Source organism: Tinamus guttatus, unplaced genomic scaffold (genome assembly GCF_059628265.1).
Source record: "Tinamus guttatus ecotype Peru unplaced genomic scaffold, ASM5962826v1 Tinamus_guttatus_pri_ptg000240l, whole genome shotgun sequence".
Lineage (NCBI taxonomy): Eukaryota > Metazoa > Chordata > Aves > Tinamiformes > Tinamidae > Tinamus > Tinamus guttatus.
In genome coordinates this window covers 11,975,874-12,001,244 of record NW_028288774.1, presented here as the reverse complement: position 1 = coordinate 12,001,244, position 25,371 = coordinate 11,975,874, and the positions used below count along the sequence as shown (strand labels likewise).

General features: G+C 38.1%; 1 protein-coding gene across 1 annotated transcript in view; it reads left to right on the top strand.

Annotated features, from left to right (window-relative positions):
- ANO3 (anoctamin 3) overlaps positions 1 to 25,371 on the top strand; it is an 87,422-nt gene that overhangs the window by 36,298 nt on the left and 25,753 nt on the right. The window contains exons 4-10 of the mRNA XM_088525898.1: positions 1,275 to 1,411; positions 13,250 to 13,408; positions 15,504 to 15,604; positions 17,963 to 18,007; positions 22,196 to 22,327; positions 23,698 to 23,804; positions 25,143 to 25,198. Coding sequence (XP_088382024.1) covers positions 1,275 to 1,411; positions 13,250 to 13,408; positions 15,504 to 15,604; positions 17,963 to 18,007; positions 22,196 to 22,327; positions 23,698 to 23,804; positions 25,143 to 25,198 — 737 coding nt within the window. The remainder of the gene's footprint in view (positions 1 to 1,274; positions 1,412 to 13,249; positions 13,409 to 15,503; positions 15,605 to 17,962; positions 18,008 to 22,195; positions 22,328 to 23,697; positions 23,805 to 25,142; positions 25,199 to 25,371) is intronic.

Here is a 25,371-nt window from a genome sequence, read left to right as displayed (position 1 = left end):
TAGGAGCTGAGGTTTCCTTTGCCTATCTCTTCCTTTCACTGGCTTCTGTTCCAAGGTGCTGATCTTCAGTACCTCTAACAGCTCATCACATCTGGGAGATCCACACAGGGGCTTAAGCCTCTTTCCTACCTCTTCTGTCTGAAACCTTCTTCAGTCTTTTTCCTGTGCTCCTTATTGACTGTATATTAGATTAAAACCTGTATATTAGATTAAAATATTGCTTATTTAGAACAAAATCCCTCAGGTAGAATCTCTATCAATCCAAATGCGTTATTTCAGACATTAAAAAATCCTTTCACAGATTTATTGAGGTTTATATCAACACCAAAATTTAGTGAGGGCTCAGTTTTGTAATTGCTATACAAGTGGCTAAATAAATGAAAAAACAAATCTCTCTAAATCTTGCAGTTTAATATTCCATGTTAGTAATGTATGGGCTACATGAGATAATTGTGGGTTTTTTTTTTTCTGTAATATTTTCCATGTGGAATTAGTCATTCAGTTCAATGCAAAATTCTGTGCCATTGCATATGAGTCTGTAGGAATATAAAAATGAGGGCATTCAAGACTGTAGTGCCCACAGCAACCATGACTTGCTTCTTGACTTCTGCTTCGGGTTTAGAGTTACTGGGCTAAATGCTCTTGCCAGTTTTACCATGTTCACGTGAAAGCTGAGGTGAGAACTTGGCTCAGGAGTTGGGGGAACTTTCAAGCATGTGTATGTATTTGCAGTTTGCCCAAGGTATAACTGTATTGAAATAATTCCTCTTTTTTTTTTTTTCAATCTGGAAAATTATTTTTTTCCCTAAAACTAACTGCTTTCCTACCTGCGTTAAAAAGTGCCTGTAATAATCAGGCGTTTACGTCGGTTAATTTTATTAAATTTATTATGTCTCCAGGATGCTCCTATCCATGTTTATAAGTTTCAAAAGTTGTGAATCAAGTCCAAAAGCCTCTGAATATTTGTTTTATGTCACTTTATGAGTTTTTTCTTCTGTTTTTTTTAACTGCTGTGAAGAACGTTGTGGGCTTTTTTCGGTTGGATGGTAGGAGAAAGAAGTGTCTGTAGGCTTTCTAACCCAAAATAGTTGCTTCTAGTTTGAGACAAGCATTGTATTATTTCAAATAATTCAGCTTTTGTAGGACAAGATAAAATGCAAACCACCGAGAAGTGGGTACTTAGAATATCCAACATCAACAATAGCTACGTCATTATCATTAGTTTCTCTATGATAACCTTAAAATGAGCCCACTGTTTTGTTCTGCTTTTCCAGAGATAGGAAAGGCCAAAGACACGTACACGGATGACTCGGAACACGGGAATTACGACACTCGCACAGATCAGTCACTGCTCATTCAAAGCAGACTTACCAGGCAGAAAACAGAACCTCGGGCCAAATCATCTTTAAAGGTAACGGCCTCAAGACTTCATTAAATCCTATCAGTTGTTACAAGGTGTGTAAGTAATTTAAAAATACAGTTTATTTAAATGGTTTGATACAGCTTAAATAAAGAGGCATTTCATGGGTATAATTTTAGGAGGCTCCAATATTATAATTTGACCCACAGAAGCAGTGAATGGAATTCTCCGTAGCAAAAAAGTAAAATGCAAATGACATATGGTTGTGCTTGGATGCAAGATAAAAATCACCCAAGTATAGAGAGTGTAGGAATATATTCAGGAGCTCAAAGTAGCAGAAAAGCCACCTAACAATAGGAAACTGTCATGCCCTCTTAGTGCTTTTTCCATAACTGTCCAATGCCAAAGAATTATGACTCATTTTTAATACGATTTTTTTTTTGTTTGTTTCTATGTTACTACTGTAGACTTGGAGATTCTTAATTCTCCTGTCGTTGAAGTGTAATTGCTTGTAAACATATGACATATAACTTAACCTCAAGAGATTTTCCATTCTTTTCTCCTCCAAGCCTCAGAGATAGTGCTTTACAATTTTTGGTGATGTTTTCCTGGTGTTTTTAATCTAAAATCATGGATAATACTGTGCTACAAATCTAGCATGGCCTGGATTAAAGTCCTGTGTTCTACTTGCACCCGAGATGACCACATTTTATGTGATACTTTGAGAATTTTTTTTTTTTATAATAACAGCTATCTAATAGCTTTTATAAAGAATGGTATTTATAGATCGGTAATTCCTTAGGCATTTTTGGCGTGTAAAATAAGATCTCCATAATCATAAAGCAGGATTATATTTGAATCTAAACTACTGCAACAAGAACTTTTTGTGTTAACAGGGTTTCTTTTGTCTGTTTTGACAAGGCCTGTTGAATTAAGAAAATAATACTAATAGATATTCTTGTTCGATTTTCTTTATTCCTTGGAAAAAGCCATATATTCTAAAGGTGATCTAGAAGAACAAATAGTATTGAATCTGTAGGATTTAAGCTCTGTTATAGAGAATTAAATAGTTTTAGTATTTAATTCTAGTAACAATCATAGAATCATAGAATCATAGAATGCTTAAGGTTGGAAGGGACCTCTAGAGATCATCTAGTCCAACCCCCCTGCATACGCAGGGACACCTAGAGCACGTGGCATAGGACTGCATCCAAGCGGGTTTTGAAGATATCCAGAGAAGGAGACTCCACAACCTCTCTGGACAGCCTGTTCCAGTGCTCTGTCACCCTCACTGTGAAGAAATTTTTCCTTAAGTTCCTATGGAATTTTTGGTGTTTCAGTTTCCGGCCATTTCCTCTAGTCCTATCAGTGGCCACCACTGAAAAGAGACCATCCCCGTCCTCTGCACTCCCTCCCTTGAGGTACTTATAGACACTGATTAGATCCCCTCTCAGCCTTCTCTTCTCCAGGCTGAACAGGCCCAGCTCCCTCAGCCTCTCCTCACAGGGCAGATGTTCCAGGCCCCTGATCATCCTTGTGGCCCTGCGCTGGACTCTCTCCAGCAGCTCCACATCCCTCTTGTGGAGCCCAGAACTGGACACAATACTCCAGATGCGACCTCACCAGGGCTGAGTAGAGGGGCAGGATCACCTCCCTCGACCTGCTGGAGACGCTCTTCTTAACACACCCCAGGATCCCATTGGCCTTCTTGGCCATGAGGGCACACTGCTGCTTCATGGTCAACTTGTCGTCCACCATGACACCCAGGTCTTTCTCCGCAGAGCTGCTCTCCACAAGGTCGGTCCCCAGCCTGTACTGGTGTCTGGGGTTATTCCTCCCCAGGTGCAGGACCTTGCACTTGGCCTGGTTGAGTTGCATGAGGTTTTTCACCGCCCAGTTGTCCAGTCTGTCCAGGTCCCTCTGGATGGCAGCGCAGCCCTCTGGGGTATCAACTACTCCTACCAGTTTCGTGTCATCAGCAAACTTGCTGAGGGAGCACTCTGTGCCTTCATCCAGGTCATTGATGAATAAATTGAACAGGACTGGACCAAGGACTGACCCCTGGGGGACCCCGCTAGCTACAGGCCTCCAACTAGACTCTGCACCGCTGATCACCACTCTCTGGGTCCTGCCATCCAGCCAGCTCCTAATCCACCTCACTGTCCACTCATCTATCCCACACTTCCGGAGCTTGCCCAGGAGGATGTTGTGAGGGACGGTGTCAAAAGCCTTGGTGAAGTCGAGATAGACGACATCCACTGCTCTCCCCTCGTCTATCCAGCCGGTCATTTCATCATAGAAGGCTATCAGGTTAGTCAGGCAAGATTTCCCCTTGGTGAATCCATGCTGACTACTCTTGAGCACCTTCTTGTCCTCCATGTGCCTGGAGACAACGGCCAGTATGAGCCGTTCCATCACTTTTCCGGGGACGGAGGTGAGGCTGACTGGCCTGTAGTTGCCTGAGTCCTCCTTCTTGCCTTTTTTGAAGACTGGCGTGACATTGGCCTTCTTCCAGTCTTCCGGCACCTCCCCCGTTCTCCAGGATCTTTCAAAGATGATGGAGAGCGGCTTAGCTATGGCATCTGCCAGCTCCCGCAGCACTCTGGGGTGCATCCCATCAGGGCCCATGGATTTGTGGGTATCGAGGTTCCTTAGGTGCTCTCTGACCCAATCTTCCTCTACCCAGGGCAAGTCTTCCTCTCCCCCGGCTTCTTCTCTTGTCCCTAGGGCCTGGGGCTCTAAAGGGCTGCCCTTGGTAAACACCGAAGCAAAGAAGGCATTGAGCAACTCTGCTTTTTCTGTGTTATTTGTAACCAAGGTGCCCATCCCGTCCTCCAGCGGACCCACGTTTTCCCTGATCTTCCTTTTGCTGTTAATGTATTTGAAGAATTTTTTTTTGTTATTTTTAACGTCCCTTGCCAGCTTGCCTTCCAGACGTGCCTTAGCTTTCCTTGTCGCATCTCTGCATTCCCCGACTATGTTCCTGTATTTCTCCCATGGGACCTGTCCTTTTTTCCACATTTTGTATACCGCTGCCTTCTGCTTGAGCATTGCCACAAGCTCCCGGCTCATCCACGCAGGTCTCCTGTCCCCTCTGCCTGCCTTCCTACACACAGGGATGCACTGTTGCTGGGTGTGGAGGAAGTGCTGCTTGAGCACTAACAATAGGCAGGACAAATACAGAAGAGAATAATGGCAGATAAATATGACATTTTGGTTAAGTAAATTTTTTTTTCTTTCCTCTATATAATATAGAAGTGACCACTAATTGTGTTCCCCACAGCTGTTCAGGACAGGTGCAAAGTTTACAGACTGCTAGTAATTAACTTTATTTCAAAGCCTAAAAGGGCGTCTTGTGTTCGTATTAACTTTTATCCAAAAGCCTGTTTTCTTTTCTCAATCTTTGTATAGTCCGAACTACTGGACAGGGTTAAAAACAGTCTTCAGGAGAAGTGTCTGGCTTTCAACCTTGATAACTCCTTTTATCTCAGCAGTTCCTTCGGAAACTTGCTCTGCTCACAGGCACGAATGACACAACCACGGCAGGATTGCCCTTGGGTTTCCTGGTTGCCCCCTTCCAAAGGAGAAGGGCAGAGGGGATTTAAGTTAAAAGAGAAGGGGGTACTACCTGCCTTTGGGTTACTGCATAAGTCTTTCTGGCAATTTCTTTCTGAAACGTTTGCCCTAAGCTGGTATTAAACTAGCAAAAGGAGGCTCCTGAGTTTTTGAGGTTGTCAAAACTTCCAGTGGGGAGTAGAGAAACCATTTCTACAGCTTTACAACTGGTAAGTACTCTCCTGTATTTGCAGAACAACCTGATCTGCTTTTACAAAATCTCCCTAGTCTGATCAGAGCATAAAAACCAGCATCTAGGCAAGGATAAACATGCATTCTTCTCTGCATATTAATGATTTTAGTTTAGACTTGTTTTTGAAGGCTTGCTTTACACCTGAGATTCTCAGGAACAAATTACTAAGGCACTAATTTACAGTACCTGCAAATTACTGTTCATTTTGTGATATTATCATCTCTCTCCATGATGAACTACCTGAATAATTCAGCAACAAAGGACTCATCTTGCTGACGTGATGAAAATGGATATATGTTTTGTTCAGGAATTGCTTCGTATTTCAGGTTGCATGTGGGAAGTGCTGCTTTCTGTAAGGCCAATTTGCGCTGCTGCAGTTGTGAAATTTTAGAAGCATCTGATTGCTTTGGTGTATCATCTGGTTGCCTGTACTACTAATTCTAGGTATTTGAATGGGAAAGACGGTTAGAGAGAAATAGTGAAGCCAGAAGCAGAGAATTCTCTATAAATTAATTTCACATGTGCAGTGGCAAAATAAGAGGAATATGTCAGAAATACCACTTTTGTTTCCTGTCATTTGCTATGCTTGTGTTACTCTCTTCAGTCAGGTGAGAATTTTATATAGGTCAGCTGGTGTGTTATCTGGTGATGCAAAGGAAATATTTCTAGGGAAATGTTTCCACATTCCCATTATGGTTTCAGGCACTTAAAAGAAATGCTATATTGCAGTGAGGAGGAAGGTGCTGGCCTCTTTTCGCTGGTGGCCACCAGCAGAACTAGAGGAAACGGCTGGAAACTGAAGCATCAAAAGTTCCACAGGAAAAAATTCTTAGCAGTGAGGGTGACAGAGCACTGGAACAGGCTGCCCAGAGAGGTTGTGGAGTCTCCTTCTCTGGAGATCTTCCAAACCCGCTTGGACGCAGTCCTGTGCCACATGCTTTAGGTGACCCTGTGTGTGCAGTGGGGTTGGACTAGATGATCTCTAGAGGTCCCTTCCAACCTTAACCATTCTATGATTCTATAATATGTAAAAGCCTTTTTTTTTTTAATGTCCACAAACATCAACTCTAGCTCTGCATGTTAGATCCAACTTTATGTTGAATAGGAGCTGACCTAAACAGATACTTTGCTTACAGGACTCCTTGTAGGTAGCTTTGAAAAGTGGAATATATGAAATACATATAATAGCTGCAGAATGAAAATGATGTTCTGTCTTTTTTTTTCCCCACACTTTTGCAGAAATTACTTTGTCATTTTTCCCCCCTGTTTAATTCCATTCTAAGTCAAACTGCTCTGTGAGTGACTTGCTTAAGATAGATTTGTGCTGCACTATCTAATGCTGTGAATCGATTCCTATACCACGTGCAGTACTTCACTTCCTGCTTCTGTGCTGAGCAGGAGCTAGGGCACACACTGATAGACAAGATCTGGCTATAAAAACATCTTACTTTTAGTGTATAAATAGGCAGAAGATGGGATCAAGTGATAGAAGTGGAGGAGAATGCATTTTAGCGTGGCTAATTCTGGCAACTTGTCATCCTAACCAGTCTATGTTGCTTTGGAGATAGTGGGGATGTGTTTGTGTGTGCACATATGACCCCAGCTCTCACTCCCAGATTCTTGGTTATTCACAAATGGAAAAAACAAAGGAATAGGCACTTGAGAAAAACATTTGTTGTTTGATTTTAATTAAGCAATTGAAAGAAAGAATATAAAAGATCTATTTTTCAAGCACAAGATGATGACTGCTAAGTTAGTAACATTCTAAAGAGTTTTTTTTAGAAAGCACTTTTTGGAGAACCTTTAAGCAGAGGATCATTTTAAATACATTGAAAATGAGCCTAGTACTACTTCAAACATACTGCTATGGCCTAAAATCTTTAAAGGTACCTTTACAGCTAGTGCCCAAGTAACTTGAGATGTGTGTTCATCTTAGGGTCCTGGGTTTGATTGCAAACATCCTGATACAAAGCAAGCATTGATTGGGAATCCCACTTCTGTTCCTGGAAATAAGACGGTTGCAGTTAGTTGTGTTAGAGAAACAAAGTTAGAGAAACATTTGTTTCCAGAAATGCTTAAGGCTGAAAGTTGAGTCATAAGCTCTGCATGGGTATAATAGGCACTGAAAAGATGGTATTTTTCAGGTTGGATATTACTGAAGCCATTAATACAAAACTCACGCTAACAGTATTAGGGAAAATCGGTGATCAATATCATTGAGATGGTTTTCATCAATCAGCCAGGAATCAGCATCATTTTACTTAATTCTATCTTATGACTTTCTAAGAGTAATAGTAAATTATATTGACAGAAAGTCTTATTGCATGAGAAATACCCATTATAGATTTTGTGTTTTCTATTGTACGTTACCAAAGAAGTTACATGTCAAACTTTACCTCTGTCAGAATTCCCATCCTAGTTCCTCAATTTGTTTCCATGACTACTTCAATTTCGCACACGATTTAATGGTCCTGAGCAAATGCATTATTATCTCTAAAACATATCATTAGAAATCAACTTAGGAAAGTGCAGAAGATACAGAAAAGTTAGGTGTCCTTTCCTCCCCCTCACTACTAGTGTATTTAAAATTACAAGCTTCACTTCTTTGCCCATCCACAGTTCTCCCTTCCAAGCTGAATTTTCCATGCTGGAATACAGACTATATTGTAGGCACTTCCATCCTATCCACTTGGGCTGTAAGACTCCATGCCAATAAATACTACGGTGGTGCTTATAAGAAAGGAGAATCTTAGGTCAGCAATAGGTCAATGAACATAGATATGTTTTTCTCCCTGAGAAAGCAAATATATTTTTAAGTCCATCTTGCTTGCCTTTCGTTCTTCCTCAAAGAAGAGGGGAGGCGAATTAGGGGCTCCTAATTTTGTCATGTGGATCCAGTGGGAGTTTCCTCAATTGCTTTCCATGGCCCCATCAGATGATGTTACCTGCTGCTCAGTATATGTGTGTTTACATGTAAAATGTATAGACATAATGGTTATTGCTTCAAATTTCAGGATACTCTGAAGCAAATCCTAAAATATGATTACCAAAGGATTTATTTCCTGCCCTTTGTTTAGCATTTACATATTGGAAATTGCTAGTAAAATATATATATTTTTTCTCCCCATCAGACTTCCTTTACTGGGTAGTGATAGTAAGTTAGAGTAATCTCTTAAAATATACATACGTAGAATCTGATTTTTCTAGGCTAAATTTCACCCTGAAGGACTTTGAATTTTTTCGTGACCAAAGATTTATGGATCACTGTTGAAATCATAGTCAATGATGAGAATCATGTAAATTAAAATCCAAGTGATGAATCGAATATACTAAAGACTCACCATTCTGTATTCTTGTGCAGATGACCAGTTGCAGTATAATAATATAATCTTACATCTATATTCTCTATACTTTAATAGGTAATATCTGAACGTAGCTAATTGCAAAGTTTAGTAAAAGGATATGTTATTTCCTGGTAGAATTTTGTTTATGGTGCATCAAGTATAGCTAATTGGGCCTCAATTGAAAGCAAAGGAGAAGGTGTGGTTCCCAGAAATGATCTGTGGGACACCTTAGGAAAGAAGGAAGACTATATGGATACAAGGGCTGGACAGTTACGAGGGAGAAATTAATTGCAAGTTATCAGTGACAGAGAAACCTGGTCTGGAATAGTCCAATTGCGGGCACGTTGAAGTTGTTGGATGTTGAGATCAGACTTTTAAATAGGGTTTTGGTTGAATTGCCATCTGAATTTATCTAGCTCGTACTTGTTGTTTATTAAGGGATTAATGCATAATATGCACTTAGACATGCATGATGGGAAATAAGCTGGAGGTGATGCAGTTTTTCTCAAATCTTGCTTTTTTACATTATTTCTTTGGACATTTTGTGTTTGTGGGCTTCCCCACCCCCATAAACATAGCTGTCACTTCCGGGATCAGCTATAATGTGAGCATAGATCTTCTCCTCTAGTCCCTCCCAAAGTAAAAAGAACATATTATTTCTCAGGGATCAGTGATGCAAAAACAGCCCCCTCCAAGATTATAGTTAAACAGAAACGTATTTTGTTTTCTTTATGTATGTTTTAAGGCGCTTGTGAATTTAACATTCTCAGAACAGTTGATTCCTAAATGATTAGACCTGACAGTGCTACTTTGCTGAAACTGAGGTATTTTGGCAATCACCTCAGGTAGCCCAAGTAACTGTGAAGATTTCAGGTTCTGTTCTTCTCTCTGCACACATTGATTACACGTGTAGTCAGAGGCCTAATGAAGTTCTCAGCATTTTTAGAAATTTATTGCTTATCAAATTTGAAATTGAGAATTCTGCAACAAAGATTTTAATTACCACTAAAATTGTTCTGTGATTTGCTTAATTACAAAGCTAAATTATAAATCATTTTAAAATGAGATTTTCCACTGGTATGTAGTGTCTGTTTTTAAAAAAAAAAAAAAAAAAAAAAAAAAGAAAAGAAAAAAAAAGAAAAAAAAATGTACATGAACCAAATGCAGCAAACCTGAGGTCCAGCCTACTGTGCTGCTCACCCTCCCTTTCTCCTAAGGGCTGCTTGATGTTTTGGGATGTGTTCCAGCCCATTGTGCTAGAATATTGCTCGCTATGTAGGGATGGAAAACTTGGCCACATCTACTGTGCAGAATAGTAGATTGAAATCGGAGGAACTAAAATATTTATTATTTCTGTGAATCGTGCTATTTAAATTAATTGGAGAGAGAAAGAGAGCTAGTTAAGCAGCTGTTCCCACTTTGTAAAGAGGCCATTGCTCATTAATTAGAAACTGAAAAATAATTTCTTGAAATTTTCCATGTTAGCTAAATGAAAGGAAACTCTCTGTATGAGATATGGATAGAAATTCAAATGGGCTTTTGTCCTGTGTAAAGTGACCTTTTGTTGAATGATAATGTCAGTATTTTGAATTTCACACTGAAAGAATTTCATACTTTGTTTCATGTTGTTTGTTGTAAAAATTGCAAGTTATGAAACAAACAAAAGATGAAGGCAAATAGTGATGAAACTCGAAGAATTGTAGCAGATCGGAAAGGGAAAAATCTCCAGTAATATTTATTGCTTGTGAAGCAAGCCAATGTATCCTGATTCTGAGAGTAAGGATTTTTTTTGCAGAGAGGAAGGAGGGGGAACCTTCTGATGGGTTTCTCCTCCATTCCTTTGAGAAAAGTGAAAGAGTGAGTCAGAGATTCACTACAGCAGATAAATAATAAATGTGCTTTGGGCTGAATGCCTGTGAGCTGGATTCACTGGGCATTTAGCTCTGGTCATGGTAACTTGCCTCCCTTGTAGCAGGACCCGCTGTGCAAGGTGCTGCTAGTGCCCAGGATACCTTGACTCATCCTGGTAACGAAAAGTGCTGCTCCCTGTTCTCCCTGTATGTTTTGGAGCTCCTCCATACCAAGTAGAAAACACCTCAGCCACCAGATAATTTTATTGCCAGAGATATTCGTGCTAATAGATGGGAACAGCAGGGCTCTGGAATTACACGGAGGGGAAACCAGAGCAGCATGAAAGTGAATCAGGGCTAAAATCGATGGAGTGTAGTTCTGGTTCACTGCGTAACGGCGCTAAGTGCCTTCAGCAGGGCTCAGCTAGGTCTGTGCATCTGCGAGAATAAGGTAATAATTCTCTGAAGGTGGCCTGAGATGCACAGACGGAAAACTTCTCTCTGCTGGCAATGCAGATCATTAATATTTACTGGGCATTAAACCCAAGGAATTCTGATAAGAATGTGGGCATTGGAGGGGCCTCTTTGCAAACTGCTGCTAGTCTGCGAAAGAGAGAAATAGTTCTTAATCAGCTCTGCTGTTGCAATGAAATGTCTTTCCAAGACAGAAGAGGAACAGATATTTCACAACCAACAAAAACCTAGATATTAAAATGCAAAGCAAAAACTCTTGCTGTCATACTTCATGTTTTTAAAATATAGAATGATATGGAGACAAGATTTCTACATCCTAGATGATGTCATCTCATTTTTTAAACGTTCTTTATATACAGTTAGTAAAGGATGAGGAATAGTGGGTCTTGATATAAAGATCCAGCTATTTTTGAGCACTGTCTGAGTCATAGTATCCAATGCAAATTAGCTTGCTGGGTAAATTGCAAATACTCCTCTCACTTCACCAGACATACAGCAGTTTGCACATGTAAAAAGTTTGTCACAGAATTATGTTTTAGTCACTTTTTTTTCTCAGTATTTTACTGATACCCTATAAATACGATGAGACAGAGATTTCCCCAAACGATTTTTTTCTTCATTGACTTCCATAGTTTACCCTCAAACTAGGGGAAATAGAATTTTCCATCAATATAAAGAACTAATTCTTGATTTCTTAGATAAAACTGTACATCAGACAAAAGTGCATAGTAAGGAAATTGAGTAGGGTGTAAGAAAATAGGGTAGGCTGTAGATGTCAGCTAATCATGTATTACCTCTTTGGGATTTAATATGGCTGTGAATCAAAGAAAACCCAAAGGCTTCATTCCTTTTTTTGGCAGGAAAGAAGGCGGATGCTGCGGTCAGAGACTTCTGCGTTAGCACCTCACACGACTTCCTGAAACGCAAAATAATGCAATGCTGGTTAATAGATGCTTAAAAGAATGTTATACGCTGCAGAAATGTGATCCTTAATTAGAGCTATCCCCTAATACAATCAGGCAGTAGGGAGCATATATCTTGGTGCTTTTTTAAATTTCATTTTATTTCAGTCTCACTGCAAATGTGCCATTGCAAATAGAAGCTCTTTTGAAAATGTGGTAAATTGTGTGTCCTGTTGGTCTTTGATTTGGAATGGAGCAGCATCTAAGTGGTGTTTGCATGGATTTCAGTTACACAGTCCATCTTGCTTGGATTTGCCTCCTTTTTCTTTAGATGTTGGACTGTTTTTAGGTCACTTTTGTAATATGTATAATTGACTCTATATTCTTCAAATTAGACTACATTAGATCACATACGACTAACCCATGTTTCTATTTATCAACGGAAAGCATACTATTGGAAATAAATCCAGATATTAAATATTTCATATCAAATAGCTCAAGGAGTATGCTAATTTCAGAACTGTATCCTAAATAATCATGCATCATATGGCATGAATAGATTTTTTTATTCACATGTGTACGGCTGTAACATATTTTGTTAAAGATTACTGTACTTGTTCTGGACTGTTTGTGTTAAAAAATCAGTGCCACAATCTCCAGAAAAAGATAACTTCACAGTTTACCTTTTCAGGTTTCAAACTCTTCATAGTCTGACAGTAGTCGATAGAGTCGCTGAATCACGCACAAGACAACATAAAAATAGCTTTGGGTAGCAGCCTCTAAAGTGGATTTTCCCATTTCAAGGTCAGAGAATCCCTTGTGTTTACAAGCAGGGTGGGAAGGAACTAGACAAGATTGAAACGTTGCAAACATGGCATTGAAATGCCTTTGAAGCTGCGCATCCAGGAAAATGTTCAAATCGCAAGCCTTTCTCAATATTTTTAATGGTTTCTGTCTTGCAGAATACCTGAGAATGATTGTTCTGTAAGATTTCTCTGGATGCAAAAATCCCCATGACTTTCCTTCCATGCGTCTTCACTGCTGAGGTTTAATCCCGCAACTCTTGTAATTTTATCACTCCAGTGGTATTATTTTTTTTAACCACATAACTCTGAAAAGGTGAAATCAGTGGAAAATGGGTGAATAATGCCTGGCTGTTGTGTATGTGTTTAGACCTTTCTCATCCAATAAAACAGTAAATAGTGATTTTTCAGATATCCTTGCTGCACTCCTGCTGCCCATGCAATAGGGGCAAGAGTCCATATTCACATATACTAGTCCTTAATTCAAAGCTTTTTGGAAAATAATAGCTGGAATATGCTTGTCCTGGACTAATTTTATTGTGATTAATTTGAAATCATGAGTAAGAAATTGCTCTTTTAGCTCCTCCTTCATATATTTGTCCTTTAGAAGTGTGAATATTTTCATACTTTAGAAAACACTTCATTATATGTAATTGTTTTGTTTTTGCGAATACCATTCTTAGCATGTATTTATTTTATCACCTCTAGTCTGAAACGAATGCCATGGCATCATCAGGCCTCTTCTTCAAAGACGGCAAGAAACGCATTGATTACATCTTGGTCTACAAAAAGTCAAGTCCCCAGGTAGAAAAAAGAAGCACGTTTGAGAAGAACTTGCGAGCTGAGGGCTTGATGCTGGAACGAGAGGTGAATCTTGGAGCTTGTCCTATAAAACAATCCTTGTAACCCTGGCGTCCTCTGAATTTTTAAGATTCCTGATGCCTTACAAACATTTCTGGTCAGACTCTTTCTTCCCTTATGGTTTGTTTTCCCCTCCAGCCAGATTAGTGATTCGTCACAGAATTAACTGGTTTAATAGTGCTTCTTAATACTGTTAAATAAGCAATAATAATTGTTGAATTAGGACATGTTTAAAGTACTGTGCACAAACATTTCTGGTCAGACTCTTTCTTCCCTTATGGTTTGTTTTCCCCTCCAGCCAGATTAGTGATTCGTCACAGAATTAACTGGTTTAATAGTGCTTCTTAATACTGTTAAATAAGCAATAATAATTGTTGAATTAGGACATGTTTAAAGTACTGTGCATGGACACACCAACGTGCACAGCTAATGAACAGACCTATTACTATGACATTGGTAAAAAGCAAATTTAAATTTAACGTTTAGTGCAAGCTTTCACTGTTAACTTCTGTATTTAAAAAGACACTGAAAAAATTGGTATTAAGAGGAATTTTAATACTTTTTTAAAAGCTGCAAGAGGATGATTCTGTCCAATGGTCTCTGATCTGATACAGTCAACTTTGCCAAAACTCCCTACTAATATCTCTTCTAATGTGGTTGCTCATATTAAAGAGATGAATTAATTGTATCTGGGTGCTCACAGTCAACCTTTAAAAAAAACAAAAAAACTTGTTGCTCTTGTGACTGGGATATTGATAATGACAGGATAAATATAAGTAAAGGATCATCGTAAGGAAAATAGCCATGGATTTTTGCTCTTTCACAGACTATTTACAGAAAGGATGTCAGTTTAATCCATTCTGAAGCAGGTTCTGAAGCAGCTTCATTGGTCTTTCATGATTTATATTCTTCAACACAGGAGAACTAGCTTCCGTCTTCATTGTTAAAACAATAAGGTTTTAACTGTTTTAAAGTCATTCTTGCAAGTATTAGCTGACATAGCATGACAGATATTCATAAATTACTGAAAGTTACAATATTTTCAAGTTTTCATTTAAAGTTTTTAGAATTGTTTGGAGCCTAAGAGAGAGAGAGGAAGAGGAAAAAAACTGGAGACATTTATTGATGTCAGAGCAATTGCACCCAGATTAGTTGATAAGTTTTGACATTTTAGAAAAATATTTTAATAAGTTCAGATTTCTCTTTATATCTCAGGTAGGAATAGTTTTAAGTCTGGCATATTTGGTGTGCATTTGTCTTCTCGAAGCACTTTTTTCTTCATATTTCTGATAAAATTATAATCCAAAAAGCACTATTGCAGAAGTCTGAAATGACTTTATAGAACTGTTAGATTACACTGTGGATATCTTAAATGTTACTAACTCTTTAAGTAAGGTTTGTTTTATCTTCTATTGCTAAACCTTTTATAAGCCATATTTACATATAAAAACCCAAACAAATACATCTGGGAGAATACTTTGAGATAGAAGTGGAATAGATAAGCATAGGATCCTGTAATACTGAACGTCTTGAGTTTTATGTATAAATCTATAAACGATGGAGAACATGTGTGTGTGGCCCTTGTGCTTTTAAGAAAAATCTAAACTCATGTGGACACCACAGTTAGAAATTCATAGTAGATCACAACAACTTAACTACTGCATAGATGAACTGCTCTGGCAAAGCAGGACCTGCAGCCTTCTGTCAGCTGCCCTGTATTGGTAGCACCTGAGCACCATGCTCCTTAAATAGGGATGCATAGAAGGATCTAGAAACTGCTCATCTGGGGTGGTTTGGACAGGCTGTGGGATGCACACATTTAATCCAGGTCAAAAATTACTGCATAGAGCCTTTTTGTACTGCTACTGGAGTCATGAGCAAAGTTCTGTGCTGCAAATACCTTTTGACAGTTGCTGGTATTTCAGGGGTTGGGGGAAATAATGTTACTAATTTTCTTCTCTCTGGCTCAGAGTATTTTCAGGGCTGCATAGGCACTTGGGACCTAAAAGCCAAATTTGAGCCTGAAGAATGATTTTAGAAACCTGACTACCACTTTGGATTGAATTATTAATGTGTATTTATTTGTTACTACTCATTGCAGCCAGCTGTTACAAACAGTGATATTATGTTCGTTAAAATTCACTGTCCATGGGAGACGTTGTGCAAGTATGCAGAAAGAATGAACATCAGGATGCCTTTCAGGTATTGTGGAAACTATTTCAAGAAGCTTCTAATTCACTGCTTGATATTAAAAATGTAGAACTTACCCTAGGCGTACAATGCCATCCCCTCATTGCATTGTGCCAGGCATGCTGTATGTTTTATTCAAGATGGTAAAGAGAGAGGAGAAACAAAAAATATTCAGTGTTCTTTTCACTTTTACCTATAGCATTTGTTTCCAGGCTTAAATGCAGGTTGAATCAAACCTATGTCTGTGGAACTTGCTGTTAATGGCTCACACACAGCTTTGGATTTCTGTGTTTCAGAAATTACCCCCTTCCTGAAGTGGATCCTTTGTGTGCTAAACATCCTTTATTTACCAGCCCTGGCATACCTCTTTTTGCAATAAATATTGTAGACAAGTCAATATCTCCTGTAACACTGCATAATTTTTTACAGGGGAAAAATGTTTTCCACTCCAGTAATTGTATTTTTTCAGAGAGAGAAGAGCTTTGTTGCTTGTGTTGAAGCTATCAGGAGTTCAACTGGTAATCAGATGCCAAAGCTGTGTGTGACCCATGGGGGATACCCTTAGAGCCCTCTTTTCTCACGTAGGCTGTCAAAAGCTCTGTCTTGCACATCCCTGCTGATTGCAGCCATAGCCGTGCAGCTCTTCCACTGATCCTTGGCCAGAAACACAGGCATGCAGAAGAATCCCTGGCTCAAAAATTAAATTTTCCAGTTCTATCCTGACTTTTCACATCATTCAATGAAGCCTTCAAATTCTTTTCCGTAAAAAATATATTCTGTAATAGCCATATTCAGTGTGTTTAAGACTGTAAGAGGAAAGTGCCATTTGAGCTCTCTGGTTTGAACAATCCGTTGTCCACGTGTAAATATAGAAGTATTTGTGTGGGTGTGAATATGTACATACATAAACCTTCTAAATTTCTATCCGAAAAATCATTCTTACCCACTTTGATGCTTCAAGTCACTAGATTAAGCTGGATTTTAGAAGTGACTTAAGTTCTTCCTCGTTTTAATAATTTAACAGCTCAGTAATCCATGCCAGATAAAACTGGCCAAATTTGGTAACTTTTGCAAAAGAAATGGCAACTTTTTCACTTTAAATAGGATGCCTTATAAGAAGAACTGATGATAAATGCTATATTAACTTGCAAGCCACAGGCTTAAAGTGTGTAGTTGTGGTCACAGGCTGATTCCCATGGAAGAAAATGTGCACAAGTGCTGGAGCGTTCTGCCTGTGTCATGAAAGAGAAGAGCAAGTTCATTTCACCTGTGTCTACAAGTATCCCTTGTGAAACAGGTTATCCCTGTGTGTAAGGAATGATTTAGGTGTTTTTATAGCTTAGCTGGACTCTGTGTAAAACAGTTAAGACCACTTAAGGTCTTAACTGAAAAAAGGCTTTAATTTTCTTTACTGTTTCTTTTGCTATTCTGCCTAATACTATCAAGTTTGTTCCTGCCAAAAAGCTATTGGTTGGTAGATAGAGAATTTTTCCTCTGCTCACATATTTTCTAGCCTGTATTTCCTCCTCCTCTCCCTTTAATGTACTCATGATGATATTGCTTTAGCGTAACTTAATGAATCTCAAATACTGTCCAGATGAGCAGTTGTGGATCTTCTTAGTTATGGGTTCTTTTTTTCCTGTGGTTATAGGTTAAAAGTTACCACCTGAGGGAAACTTCATTTGCTTAAGAGCAGAATTATATTCAGGTGTGCTAGAGTGAAGAGAGGGAAACAAATGAGTGAAAAACAATGTGTTAAGCCTTAAATTGAAGTATCTAAATACTTTTGCTTTAATTAAAAGAACTTTAATATAAAAATAATTGCTTCAAGTAATTTTCTTAGATTTTTTGAGGACATGTAATGCTCTTCAGTTGCCTGTAAAATGTCAAGGGAAATTGGTGAGATAACAGAGAGAGTGGTGATGGTGCATACAGTGTTTAATAGCATTAATATTAATGATATTTAATGCATAGCATATTTATGATATTTAATAGCATGGAGACCTCTGGTAATTCTTCTAAAGTGATTTTATGGAGTCAAGAAATACTAAGAGAGATCTCATGGAGTCAATATTAATGTAACAGCATTTGATTCTCTTGAGTGGGTTACTTGTGAATGAATTAGTGATTACATAGGTGTAAATGAAATCAAAAATTGAAATGCCACTCAGAAACAATTTTCAAACCTGAAAATATGTGAAGTGATAGCAGTGTAAAGACTTACTGTATCGCAATTGCCTTTTAAAAATGTTTTTCAGTTTTCTGTCTGTGAAAATGCATGTTATAAAATGTCCAGTTGTCTTTGATAACGTTTATGTCCTTTTCAGTTCCTTCTTGATTATTCCCAGCTGATTTTTGCTGTTCTTTCAGGAAAAAATGTTATTACACTGACTGGAGGAGCAAAACCATGGGCAGGTTGGTGGGTGATCTGTAACTTTTAACTTTGTCAAATAGTCACCCCGCTAAAGAAAATCCATGTTTGCAGTTGTAAATTTATCCACTAAGCTTGGGGAGGAGATTGTTTTCCTGAAAACTCAAAATATGTTAATTCAAACTGCTAAAATATTCAGCTGTACCAAGATGCAGTTCTAGAAAGCTTTGCGAGATCTTATTTTAGAAAAGCAAAAGTTTCATGCCAGGATCAGAAAGAAAAAAAAAATATACTGCAGCCATCTCTATAGTTACATCATCTGTCACTAAGATGTAAGATATTTTTGAGTGGATCATGCTTTATAGGATAAACTGTAGTGGTCAGCTGTAAACTTAAACATGTAAAAATGTAATTTTGCTCTAATGTGTCCTGTTGATCAGGACTAAATCAAGGTACATGTGTTACAGTGTGTCTTGAATTTTTACTTCATAGCTGGTGGAATAACTGCAGTGGAAAGTCTTTAACTCTCTAGGATTTAATGAGGTTGCATATCTTCAGTCTGCCATTAATATGAATATTTGAAAAGTATTCAGTTTGCAGCATAAAAGCCCCCAAATTTAGGAAGCTCCAGAATTTTACCCAGGATGGCATGAGAAGGTAAACAGAGGCAAACGTAGTAGTTGAAACCAGAAGCAACAGCAGCAGGTAAAAGAGCCAGGAGGAATAAGGGAGATAGGAAGGGGGAAACTGAGCTGTAATTGCTCCCTGTTGCTCTGGTAAGACATAATGATGTTGTGTAAATCCTAATGAACTGTGGAAGAGAGATGAAAATTGCTGCATGAGGGAAATCTTCTGGAACACTTGTGTATCCCAGGCTTTCTTGTGAGGCATCCTGGGATGAGATTACATTTAACTTCTCCTGTCGTTACTTGAGATGATCAAGAGTTCCCACGATTTCTCAGGAACAATTTGCGTAGTCTCATGATACCAATTGCAAGATTATCAGTTAACAAAAATAACCCCCAAACTGCTGAACAGTAAAGCGACAAAATTTGGTATACATGCGCTAACAAGGTGTATTAAAATAAAATAATCTATAGCATAAATTTACAACTGCATTTTTCCTCTTCCCAGTCATTCATATGCTTGCTCCATTTTCATGTGTGTTATGAAAAATATAAGTGGTGGGGATTATAGTGCAAAGGCAAAATAAGAGCTTCTTGGAAGATAGTCTTATTTTACCTGTAATCCATCTGCTCAGTCCTTGATGATAAGGAAAACCCTTTTTTAAAATTTATTTAGAAGCACAGAAGTACAGATGAAATCGTACAGTACCTGTAAAAAACTCAAAAGAGCTTTAATGCCAGATGAATAATTCTTGCCTAGAGACAAATACTGTTTCCTCTAATATGCTGTGTGAGAACTTGGAGATCTTTATTTTTCTGCCTATTTTTTTCGGTTACATTAAGGATACTGTGCACTAACTAGTAGTGTAAAGAAGCAGCTATATCTACATATGCAAGCTCCAAAATTGTTGCCATACGCGTCTTGTCATCCCAACTTCTACTACTGTAACTGTTTTTGTTTCTTACACCTTTGTGTACTTCTCTGTAATTGAGCAAATATGTCATTAGTATTTCTAAATTAGCAACTGTACTGTTAAAGTATGTTAAAAACATTGTGTACCAAAGGTAAGATTTTTTTAATGGAGCTTCTGTAATTTAAGAATATGCTATAACATTATTATAATAGACCCCACATCATTATATATATGTATACTTTGAATTTATAAATGTGTTTATCTGGTAGCAGCATTTATCCACAGATGTCCTTAAATAAACCCACAAAAGAATATTAAGGTACCTGGAGGTAAATGCAGTGCTTGGGGATTTCGTATAATGGGTCACTTAGGTGAGATACCTGTGTGTGCTCTCTCTCTACTTATTTACATACCTTAAAAATTCTTCAAGGATGGTCTGGAATTTGCTATCACGTGGAATAAAACCTCCATGAAATTAAACTCACTGTAAAACATGAGCTAAGAAAAAAGTGTTTGGTTGGATTATTTTTACGCATGGGAAGATATGGTTTTTAGCTGAAATATTCTTTGCTATTTGAAGGAATGAGCTTTCGAGTAATCCAGTGAGGTAACGGAAAAAACACATCATAGATAAAAAGCCTTTTTACTTCAGAGGAGAAGTTACAAATGTAATGTGCATCCCCCTTTTTGGTTTTTCCAAGTTTTTTCTTCATGACTTTGCATGTTGAGGAGATGTGATTTTTTTTTTTAAGTTTATTTCTTTAAGATGAGATTCATCTACCATTTTTTAAATTTTTTTGGGGAAAAATAATTAAGTCTTTTTATACAACTATAAAATACATATTTTTTTAAAAAAATATATTTTTTACATGTCTACATTTTTAATAGCTTTTAAAGAAGCCAGTATCAGAACAGAGAAGAAAGAGAATAAAACGAAAGCTTTATGCTTACATTCACTATGTAAATCTTAGTAGTGTGAGAGCTTCCTCTGGAGCCAATAAAGTAATTCTCAGGATAAAATATTGTTTGAGCAAAGGAGGCACCTAAGGGATGCAGTTATCTCTGTTTCAGCTTTCTGCACTTAGCTATAATCTTTGGTTTGTAAAGCTTAGTATACAATAAATTTGTGTCCCTCAGAGGCATCGTTTTTTTGCTGATTGAAATTTTCAGTTTTATCCTGGCTGATCTTTTTAACGCTAAAAAAATCCTCAAAACAAAATCTCATGATGCAGAAAGCTCTAATATCATGCTCTTTATATCAGCTAAAAAAATCTCAGAGAGCATGGTGATTCTACTCCTGCTGCTTCATTTTAGGTTTATTATAGAGCAAAGTTAAATGGAAATGTAAAATTCTACCCGTTGACTTAGATTTCTTTCTGACACAGTGTTAAGTACAGGTAGAGTGGTTTTTTTATGTGGTTGTTGATATTGAGGTACATTTTCACAAAAGCAGCTTCTTATTTCAGCGCTACTTAGTGTTACCACCTCTTCTTAATTAGGAAACGTGCATCCACGCTTCTGCCTAGCGCAGACAAGTATCCGCTTCAGATACTGGTACTCAGTGATATGTATTTTGTGGAGATGAGATATGTATGTTTGTATATCTTGCACACACATTCAGTAGGGCCAAATCACACTAAAATATTTTTTAGAGAATACTTTTCTAAGATCTGTGTTGTGTGTGTGTGTGTGTGTGTGTGTGTGTGTGTGTTTGTTTTTTTTTTTTTTCCCCCCCCGCCTTGGATCTCTGATGTGCTTCTGGTATCATAATAAAGCATTCCTGTAAGATGAGACTTAGTCCTTAAGTATCTTTAATGTGAGAAAATAGAGGAATTTGAGGAGTGCTAAATTGAAGTAATAAGAAGATAAATTCTAGCATTCCCTGTAAAATTAACTATACTGGACTAGATTTTTCCTTTTGTAAAACCTGTCCTGAAAGGACAAGTTGCCAGTGGAAGAAAGCTATGCATGTTACCAGTATATAATAGACAGGGATGACGTTGCCAGTATATAAATATATACAGGGGAAAGGATGCAAAAATTATGTTCTTGTGAATTATGTAACAATTTGGAGAAAACTTAATCTAGTTTTTATCTACAACTGTATGAAACTGCCAGTGTAAAGCATCTTCTATGCTATGTCTATGTAGGGGCAGACTGTTTCTGAGGTGACATCAGCCAGTGGATTTTGATGAAAATCTTGCAGAATAAGGTTTTATGGAAGCTGACAGTGATTTGATTCAGCAAATTTTGCCGTGAGCAGTCCTTTATTTATATATAAAAAGAATTTAGTGTCTAAGTTGCCAGGGGAGGGAGTAGGAATCCACCCTATGTTCCCAGTGGATGTAGCAGAAGTTAGTAGTTCACAGCACTGCTAAATGAACTATCCTGCAAAATGATTTTGTGACTTGAAAAAGTCTGTTAATGATGTTGTTGTTGTTGTCCCCATTTTTTTTTTCCCCGAGCTCACCACCATCCGAAATCGCAACCTCGTTGGTAATGAGGATGAGCTGTGCTCAAGTCAAGTGTGCGAGACGAGATCACAAATCGTCATCCTTCATTTTACTTTTGTTTTCCTGTGGCTACTTAGTGGGGAAAATGCGGGGGATTGCTTTCAGTCACAGTGCGGCGTTGCTAGGGATGCGCTGATGGAAGGCGAAACGCGGGGGATTCTGACTTCTCGTGGTCTCAGTTTGCAGAGGAACATGAGAGAGCTGAAGAGCTGGCTGCCCAGAAATCCGATGAAGCTGGATAAGGAGGCGCTGCCGGATCTGGAGGAAACAGATTGCTACACAGCCCCCTTCAGCCGCGCGCGCATCCACCAGTAAGTGCTGGCCCGGGGCCGCGGCAGCGAGCCGCAGGGAGCTCTCCTTCCCGCTTCCCAGCAAGGGCCTGCAGGTCACCGCTAACAGATGGTCGCTGCTCGCAAATACCCAGCGTCATAGGTGACTTTTTCTGCAGGTTTTCTCCTAAAGATTAAAAACCCTACTCTGTTCTAACCAGCTGGCAGTCGCTCAATAGCATAGCCCAGCGTTTGCCTGGAAAAGGAACACAGCCTTTTTGCTTAGGAATTGTTTCTCTCCGTTAGGTAACAAAATGCAGACTGTGGCTCGAGCTTGCTGTGCTTAATGACAAAATTTGCTTAGACAAAACTGAGGCATCTGTTGAAACTGGGAAAGCCTGGAAGAAAGCTAAAAACAGTGACATTGCTTTTTAGCCAAAAGTACATTTTAGAAAGTATTTTTTTTCCTATAAAAATATAAATTTTTACACCAAAGAACAACTGTATGATACATATGTGTTCAAATCAGTGGGTTGATGATGTATTTCAGCAGCAATATAATTTTCTTTGATACAATTTTCTTTAAGGACCAAGACAGTAAAAGACATGAAAATTCTGGTGATTTCTTAGTTTTTAGATTATTTTGGGATAATTTTTTAGTACTGAAAAAATCATCTAAAGTAAAATTGTAACTTTTGCTTACAAGAAGGACTTTCTTTTCCTCACTAAAGTAGCAGTATGTTCAACTCAAATGGCCTGGAAAGGCAGCGGACCTGCATTATCATCTCAATTTTGTGAGTAATTAGTGTGTTTAGTCAGTCATCTGGTTTTGGTGCTACTTCTCAACCAAGTCAGCTGAAGTTATGAACTGCAACAGTGTCACTTTTGGCACAATGGAGTAGGCAAAAACTGCTGCATGTTAGATTTTTGGCTTCCAGAATCAGAACCATCTGGGAAGGATGGGAAAGGTTTGGCCTCATCCTGGGACTCTCTAGGGAAGAGGCTTGTAAAGCTGCTACTTGGGTGTCTGTTGTGTGGAGATTTGTATTTCCAGGCTAAATAGCAGTCCTAATGGTTCTTTGACCCAGACATGGCCTGATTTCATCAGTAACATAAGTTTGAGAATGATCTTCACTACTTCTGAAGATTTGATTTGTGTTTTAGATTTATATTCAAAACAGAAATGATCTAGATGCTATAAAAATAGTTTTAGTTGCTTTATTTTCCTCACAATAAACCAGGATAATGAAAAATTTAACCATTTATCCAGAGATAAGATGTAATATCTTACATTCTGTGCAGTTACCCAGAAATGTAGAGGCACTAAATCACTGTAAGAGGAGAATATTGAGCCATTTTGTTTCAATATCCATACATTATTTTGCATATTAAAAACATTAATTTTTTAACAGTTTTACCATAAACAATAAAGACAGCTTCTTCAGCAACTCCACCAGAAGCAGAATAGTGCATCACATGCTACAGAGAACTAAGTATGAAGATGGAAAATCCAAAATGGGTGAGCATGCTGTATGTTTTTTTTTTTTTTTTTTTTTTTTTCTCCCCTTGAAGGTGTAAACATTTGCTGGCATTACTTGCCTGAAAAGGTATCAGTTGAGTAAACTCAAATTTTTGCCATCCCTTAAAAATCTGTTTATTCAGTTAATGAGAGAGCTAACTGAACACGGTAACCAGTTATTAAAGGATTCAGTGAAAAACTGACAGCTTCTTTTCACATAATATATTTTAAAATAAGTTAGGGAGGCAACGATAACTTTGATAGCCAGCCACAATGAAGATAACGTAACCTCTGATAGCTAAAGAGGGATTTCTAGGAGTGATGCTAGGAGTTCTGTTGGTTTACAGGGCTTACATTCCACCAGAGGCAATCTGAGATATGCTTAGCTTATTTAAGGACGCTCCTATTACACTGCTTTTTTTCAGAAGCTCCAATTATTCATTTTAACGGAAGATGTGTTATGTGACTTAGAATTTTATTGCAAGAATTTTATTTTTATATATCTATACACACACACACACACACACACACACCCCTACTTAGAGATGTATATTTCTGATGAGAATAGTAATTATGGAAAGTTTTTGCCTGTGTTTTGTGAGGGAAGGAAGTCATAAGAAAAGCACAAGAAACAAGGGTTCAAATCCAGTCCCTCTGAAGCTGATGGCCAGACTTCATTTTGAGATTAGTTTGTCACGCTTGTTTTTAAATAAGCACATTTAAAATCTTTCATGAGAAATTATTTCTAGAGGAAACTATTGGCTATAGGTATCCCTTCAAAGGTTACTGTATCTTTTTTATTGTTAATTATTTATTAATTAATTATGAGGCTGATCACATAGAAGATTTCAAGACGGATCTGCTAGGAGCTGAATCAAGCCACGGCTGTTATACAAACTCCTTCCACTGTGTTAGAAAAATAACAACAAAGAGGTTAGGTTTAACCCTGCAGGGATTTGTTGCCCAAGGATTTGTCCATGCCACCCTCTCCATGGGCCAGATCATCTGGTCACGCATGAAATCTGTATCACACGCTCTGATTGATGCAGCACAACCGTGGCCATGTTCTCACCCTTGGTCTGGCACGAGCGCCCAGCTGGGAGAGAGAAGTTGCAGGCGTTAGATTTAAGCAAGTCCCTCTAGTTTGACAGATCCAGAAATCTTGAGACTTTGCTTAGACCTGGTCACTGATGTCTTTCACAGCATCGTGAGCTTCGAATGCCAAGTGCTACTCTCAGTGCATTGCTTGAGAATTAGCACTGCTCCAAGACAAGCATGAAAAGAAAATTGGCCTGGGGTCTAATGGATATCTAATCTCTTTATATTTTTCCCTCCTAGGTATTAACAGATTACTAAATAATGGAACATATGAAGCTGCATTTCCGCCCCATGAGGTAACCTGTTTATATTTTATATTATTTTATATTTTCTACGTATTTAAAATAAAACTTGTATTAACATTCTGGGATAGTACTAGTTTTTTGTGTTTTAACCTATCATACTATGTAATCTGTTCAGTCTTTTTTATTTATAGTCCTAATAGAATGTTGGCTTTTTGACTTTTCCT